Source organism: Micropterus dolomieu, linkage group LG09, assembly GCF_021292245.1.
Source record: "Micropterus dolomieu isolate WLL.071019.BEF.003 ecotype Adirondacks linkage group LG09, ASM2129224v1, whole genome shotgun sequence".
NCBI lineage: Eukaryota > Metazoa > Chordata > Actinopteri > Centrarchiformes > Centrarchidae > Micropterus > Micropterus dolomieu.
The window spans coordinates 11,751,523-11,758,884 of NC_060158.1; the positions used below are offsets into that span (position 1 = coordinate 11,751,523).

A 7,362-nucleotide genomic window follows, 5' to 3' on the forward strand; every position below is an offset into this window, starting at 1 on the left:
CACTTCATCAATTTTTAATCACTAATCTATTTAGGCTGTAATAATGAGTGCTCATTATTTTCTATACATGCCACATCCATTTCCACCCTAGCATCGACATGTGAGCTCTGTTTCATCATGGTTCTCCATAAAGAATCATATTAAACTCAATGGTTGATAAGTGATTGCATTGAGTCTTAACTCCAAAACAGAAGACTTTGACCTCCAATTACCAATAAAAGTGTTATTATGGACATTAACTGGGCCTTAACTAAGGATTGTTTTCATCATCTATTAATTTGCTGATTATTTACTCAATTCACTAATTGTTTTGCTTCTAACATTTCAGAAAGTAACAAAACTGCCCATTACAGTTTCCGTTAGCCCATGGTGTCCCTGGCCACAGGTGTGAGATCTCAGCAGTTTAACTTTAAGATTTATGCAGCACAAACATATTCTTCCCATATTATCTTCTTTCCTATCACATTAAATCATCCACAATTCCTGCTCAAATTTATCATGTTCAGTCTCACTGTCCCACTTGTGGACAGTCGTTACAAATTCATGTTTTGCAGTCATACATGGTTAACACTCGGATAGCTATATTTTAAATTCCAGAGGAGAACCCAGTGTTTCCAGAGATACCAAATATGTCAGGTTGAATTTTGGAGAAATGGATTTAAAATGATGCAGAAGCCATCTAAAATATTTCCATTTGATGAAATGGTGCAGCTATAAAACAATATATGGAGCCCTGGTTTGAATATTTCATTCAGTGTAAACATCACTCAGCTTTAATGAAGAGCTGGAACAAGCTGATAAAGAGCATATATGCGATACTGACAGTAAAGCCACTTTAGGAGAAATTAAAGAATTCTGCATACTAAGCCATTACCTCGTGTCTCCTTAAGGGGTCCTGACTCCCACTGAAATATTATATTTCCAGAACGCCCAACCCCAATTCACATATATATTTATTGTTATTGAATATGTGCCTTTTCATGCATAAATCACCAATTCATATGTGTGAACAACTAAGTAATATGGGTGAATATTAACAGGGAATGTACAGTGTATATATAAACAGCACTGTGTGTGTACTGTATGTGTGCATGTGAGACAGTCTGACCTATGTGATGAAATCATATGACTGCCATCACCCATGTGACCCCATGTGATGTGTAGGGAGAAGAGAATAGAAAGAAGTCAGGCTGGATTGTCCAAGGGCATTACACCATGACAAAACTTGTAATCTTCTTGCTGGCAGTGTTAGGTATGGAAAGTACATAGAAAAACCTAGAAAGAGGTCCTTTAAGGATACACCCTTCATACAACCAAACAAACAAATCAGAGCTGAGCGTATCACAGTGCCACAATATGAACTATCAAATAACTCTTGTGGGTAAAGCAACAACTTCCATGAAAATGACATTTCTGGAGCAACAATGATTTTAAGATGAATTTTGATTTTAAAAAGCTAATTGTTTATTTTGCCTTACCTGAGTTGCTGTACCCTACCAGTTACCTGAGGTTCAAATGCCACATTTCTCCTGACAATCCATCGCCTGAGGGAATTATTCCTTCAAGGCACAAGAGTGACATCTACTGGAAGAGAAGGATATAAAGTGTCTTTATTCTACAGCAAAAGGTTGCTTGGTTTTGTTATCATTTAGAGTTTGGCGTCCAAATTAAGATTTATGGATTTAGTATTAACCTAAATGATTCGATTTATTCTTTTATTATTACATAATTATATTACTATGCAGGGCAAAAATGTTGTTGTCATTGTATGCTTGAAGCAAACGGTTAATTTGTGTCAATGACAAATCGGTGCACCTTTTACCAGTGAATTAATCAAATGCTATATCTAATATCAACTACTAATTTTTAATTTAGCAATACAATGTTTTGGAGGGTAATTTTGTTTATAAAAAGGGCTCACTTACTATGTGTTTAAAGGAAAAAACAAATATTACAACATTTTTATAAAAAGGGACAGTTATGATATCTATCACAGTCTTTCTGAACTTGAGTCGTAGCCTCTGTTTTGTAGACCATATCTCTTATCAACTCTAAAATAATTTCCCTGTTTTACATCTAATTTGTGTTTGCAGGTTTAAAAAGGAAAAAATCAGTGTTTTTATGACGGATTAAGCTCAGTAGTGTGGGCCTAAACCTGAAAAGAGGAACTAACTGACATGTGTAATGTCTGTTCATTTGTTAGTTGGTGAAGTATGTGATTATATTGGCTAATGATTAACCTTCTGATTGGCTGAGATACAGAGGGCAGTCAAACATGTTTATTTTATTTAGATGTACTTGTACCATATATAATTAGCCATCAGTTACCAATGATTTCCAATGATGATTTCTCATCTCATAGAGATGAAACATAATGTAGCAATCTATTTATCTATCTTATGGGTAACACAATAATTTAATTCAGAAGGTCTTTTAATGACTTCTGCTGAATATTACAACAACACTGTCACCCCAAACAAATTTGCTATTGTAATGAGTGCCATTCTCAATGGTGTAATAATGGTATTTAACACTGAACCACCTCGTCTTTATTGCTCTTTGTCTGATGATGACACCATGGTAGGAAAGATGTGTGTTTTATATTTAGTCCATCAACCTGGAACAGAAGAATCACATCTCTCTTTCAGAGACATTGTACCACTCCACATGTAATGGACCTTGCATTCAAGATACTGATTACAAACAAACCCAGAAATGTATTTTGGAAATTACATATATGTTGTCCATCAAAACATCATTTGCAAAAATTATTGCTCTTTCTGGGACTTGATAGTGATACAAATCCACATATTATATGGAGCTATACATTTAACTTCCAGAAAGTTTTGTCCAGTCATATTCTTTGTAACATTTTTGTTCATTTGAACTATTTACTACTGTATAGATGCAATATATACCGATTTATGATGTCTGCAATTTAGAATAGAAACAGTGTTAGGCCTATATCATACATTATGGGTGAAAAAACGTTTATCGGGTAAATAAAAAACTTTATTTATTTTCTATTTGACTATTTTTTTTAAATGTCTTTTTATATTTCCCTATTTAGCTTTTTTAGTGTTTTACGTAAAGCACTTTTAATTGCCTCGTTGCTGCAATGTGTTGTACAAATAAACTTGCCTTGACTTATCATCTTAGCAAAAATTTCACATCCACAAAAGTAAATTTTATAACAAAAAAATAAATGAATGTGAAAAATGTTAATTGTCTAAACTTTTTTCTTCTTTTATATTTTTTAACCCTTCTACCCCTGGCGCTATTATTGTTTTTTATAAATCTGTAATCGTAAAAAATAATATAATATTCTTTACTATTAAAGTATTATACCTTATAATTATACCTTATTTTAAATAATTCTAAATATTATTATCCATTTTATTTTACACTTTTTTTGGCATGACCATGGGACAGGACAGGACACCTGCTCGGCCACGCCCACTCGTGTTCCCACGTGCTTCTCTGCCGCAGCAGTAGTCACATGACCGAGTCTTCGGCTGGTTACTTCCTGTTCCAAGGTTGTTTTCTCTGCGGGAGAAAATAGCGGTTCTGTGAACCAACGTAGTTGTAATCCAGATCCTGGCAGTCAGACCTGGAGGGGAGAAACACCGGGCAATACAACCATCGACCTGTGCGTCACGTCAAACCGTGTTCACCTGTTCGCTAACGTTAAACTGCGGTGAGATGAACATCAGAGGGGCGGGTAGCTAGTTGACTGGATAAAGCGACTAAATAGCCCGCCCTTTCGAGTTAGAAAGTAAAACAAACGCAGCAGTTTGTTTGCCAGAAGCTCCTGCTTTTTTCTCCCCGTGACTAACATTAGCAGGAAGTGGTGGCCACTTGACGTTAGCTAGCTCTGTGCTCCCAAACAACCAGCCGTCATTATGTCAAAATACACCAGCTTTCCAGAGGCGGTGGACGACCACAACCCTTTCCAGGTGGGTGATAATATGTAACATGAAGCCAACATTAGCCTGTGTCATTGCAGTCTGCCATGGTGTGTTTGATGGATGAAAGCCATTCATGTTGGCTCTGTGAGGGTGATGGTGTTGCTCATGTGACATGTGGCCTCTCCTCCCTCTCTGCACACTCGTCGTTCTTTCAATGGATACTAATTAATAAAAGCCTCTCAGTTTTGTTAAAGCAGGATTAATGTTCCAGCAGACTATGTCAAACGTGTTACTGTGCTGATTAAATAACCCTTTGTTTTGTCTGCTAGGACCCTGCGGTGACTCAACACAGCAGCAACACAGGATACGCCACTCTGGACCTTTATAACCCATTTGATAACACGACTGGGGTGAGCAATATGTCTTCACCTCCTGAGATAAAAGGGGTGTATTGTTGATAATGTACTGTATAGATAATATAATACACAAGTCATTCCTGGGATTGGCTTGTCTTATTTTCTTCTGCGAGGGACACAATAGGGATTTGCTGCTCTGCTTCTATAAACCCTCTCTTACCCCCACTGCCTATATATTTAGTACAGTTTTAATAAGATGGAATAGCACCTGGCTTAGTGTGTTGTGTTGTAATTTGAATTAATTCAAGTTAATTTATTATGGAGGTATGATAATTATTGATCCGATAAATTATTGGTGAAAAATAAAAAGTGATGTCAGTTAGATTTGGTTAGATCAGAGCTATGGAATATCTAATTATAAATCTTGCTGTACATGACATCTTAACCTCTCTTACCATCAGGTGTGTAAAAATTAGGGCTGCAGCTAATGGTGATTTTATTATTTGAAGCTTCTATAGATTATTTCAACGATTCATTGATGCGTCGTTTAAGAAGTAGGCTACTTTTGCTTGGTGGCGGCAGCGGTGCCCCCCCAGTAACAGGATCAACTGCACGTTTATAGGTGATAGATATTTATTGATCCTTTCGGAAATTTATGGTGTGTCATACAGAAAACATCAGACTAACAACCAGACAACTGCTTTACAAACACAAACATCACCTGAGTGCTATATAAGTTATACTAAAGGCGGGTGCAGACTACACGACTTTCAGCGTCGCATGGCCGTGCCGTTCACAATACACAACTGTGACGGGAGTCTTGAAGTCGCTGTGGCGTTCACACTATGTGACTGATCGGTGACATGGGGTCACACACTACATGAGCTGACAGCGGCTCTGTCATTCGACGCTGGTCTCTAAACCACAGTTTGTCAGGAAAAGACACGTGAAATGTAAAACAGGAAATGAGCGATCCTGCACACGAAACAGCTATTTGTTATTATAAAGATAGCAATTATAAAGACAAAGAATATGGATGATAGGATGAATTAGCGCATGCAGGTAGCAGGGGTTGTTTGAGCTACAGAGAGAGCTGGAGGGGAGTTAAAAGGTGCAGCTTCTTTGTCCCTCGCTATTTTCTCTCTCTCTTCCTCCACTTTGCAAACAGCGCCATGATACACAGCTATAAATGTCCATGCGAAACAATGTGCTATATAGTTATATGGATTAAACGAAGCAAAGAATTTGCGTCGATGCATTTTAGTAATCGATTTAATCAGTGAATCATTTCAGTCCTAGTAAAAATTGCAGGTTATTAACTTTGTTTTAATTTACAGAAATGTAAATCAGTATCATTTATAATTATGCAACATGCCGCAGAAATGTAGCCAGATGTTGTTCTTCTATTCCATATTTATATATTTCTACATTTATTTATGTCCACTGTATGTTTGTCTACATGTAGCACCTTATCACCACAGCAAATTCCTCGTATGTGTAAAACACTACTTGGCAATAAAGCTCCTTCTGATTCTGATGATCAGACTGAATTGCCATTAAGTTTGATGTTTAATCCAAAAATTGGTAGCTTTTCTATTCTGTTCTATTTAGATGTCTATTTTGTTTAGTTTCCATCAACCTGCATTCAGAGATGGCTGCACAATAAGGGAGATTATCTGTTGTAACAAAGAATAAATAAACACGCGCTTTAAAAGTGCGATAAAAAATTAACAAATTTTAATAAGAAACTGACTGTGTTTAAATTCTTAACTTTATTGTATTGGAATTGATGAATAAATGACAGATGATGGTGGCAATTCAGTTGTCTGGAAACAGGCTAGACAATTTTCTTCACTACCGTTAAAATTGGATAACAAAGCTGCATCTGCCTTAACGCCCGTATTATATCAGATCTTATGCTCAAGCGGTGCAAAAGACTTCTAGGGCCCTGAGCCGGTTGCCTGCTTCCCCTGTTTGTTATCCAGCCTTGAGAATGAGGACTGGATTATACACAAATTGTATCTTGTCATGAAAGCTACAATTTGTGTACAAATATACGCATTTCTATGTTCATACACCTCTGTTGCATGCCATAGAGATATTTGTTGCTTGGAAATGGCTTGGGTCTACATGCACTTCCCCTCCACTGTTGGTATTAGCAAATACTGCAGCAACATGAACTAAACTTAGACTTGTTTAGGATGTTTGAAACTGAACTAGACTCTGTAGATCTCTGTCATTGTGAAACTGAGTGCATGAGCACACGCCTCATTCCCACTCCCACACTTTTTCACAGTTAATTTGGGGACACACCTTTGTGAAACACTTTTTTGACATAATACAGACTCACTCTACTGGTACTGTCCTTTAATAGCTACAGTATAATGTTTTTTTTTTTATGTGAAGCTGCTCATATCGTCAGTGGATTTTAAAAAATGAAAACCAGTTACAGTGTCATACTGATTTATGATGTTTTTTTACTAAATATGTTCCAGCCTCCACCACCATATGAAGCCACCTCTCCCTCAGCTCCATCTGCACCTGCGCAGACCCCACCCAGCAGGACAACACCTACCGAGCCTCGTAACTATGGCTCCTATAGCTCCCAGGTATACGTGCTGCAGAGTAAAGACACTTGTTGAAGTTTGATGCACAAAGTAGGCTACTACTGTACTTGCACAGTTATTGGATCTTAGTATATCAGAGTAGAAAGTCTGTCCATCTGTGTCATACAGTGGGGGAAAAAAGTATTTGACCCCTTGCTGATTTTGCAGGTTTGCCCACTTACAAAGAATGCAACAATCTACAATTTTAATCATATGTACATTCTAACAGTGAAAGACAGAATCCCAAAGAAAATTCCAGAAAATCACATCATATGAATTTATAAAAATTGATAACCATCTGATGAGGAAAAACAAGTATATGACCCCCTGGACAAACAGCAAGTACTCTGGCTCCTACAAGCCAGTTAGTCTTTCTTTAAGACACAGCCCCAATCCCAACCAATTATCTACATCAAATACACCTGCCTCACCTCGTTACCTGTATAAAAGACACCTGTCAACACCCAAACAACCAGCATCCAACATCACCAC

At 37.2% G+C, this 7,362-nt stretch overlaps 1 protein-coding gene across 1 annotated transcript in view; it reads left to right on the forward strand.

The window, feature by feature from the left end:
* The first annotated feature begins 3,506 nt into the window (after positions 1 to 3,506).
* Positions 3,507 to 7,362, forward strand: part of scamp3 (secretory carrier membrane protein 3) — a 12,542-nt gene continuing 8,686 nt past the window's right edge. The window contains exons 1-3 of the mRNA XM_046059292.1: positions 3,507 to 3,956; positions 4,238 to 4,318; positions 6,760 to 6,873. Of these exons, the coding sequence (XP_045915248.1) occupies positions 3,903 to 3,956; positions 4,238 to 4,318; positions 6,760 to 6,873 (249 nt within the window). The 5' untranslated portion in view covers positions 3,507 to 3,902. The remainder of the gene's footprint in view (positions 3,957 to 4,237; positions 4,319 to 6,759; positions 6,874 to 7,362) is intronic.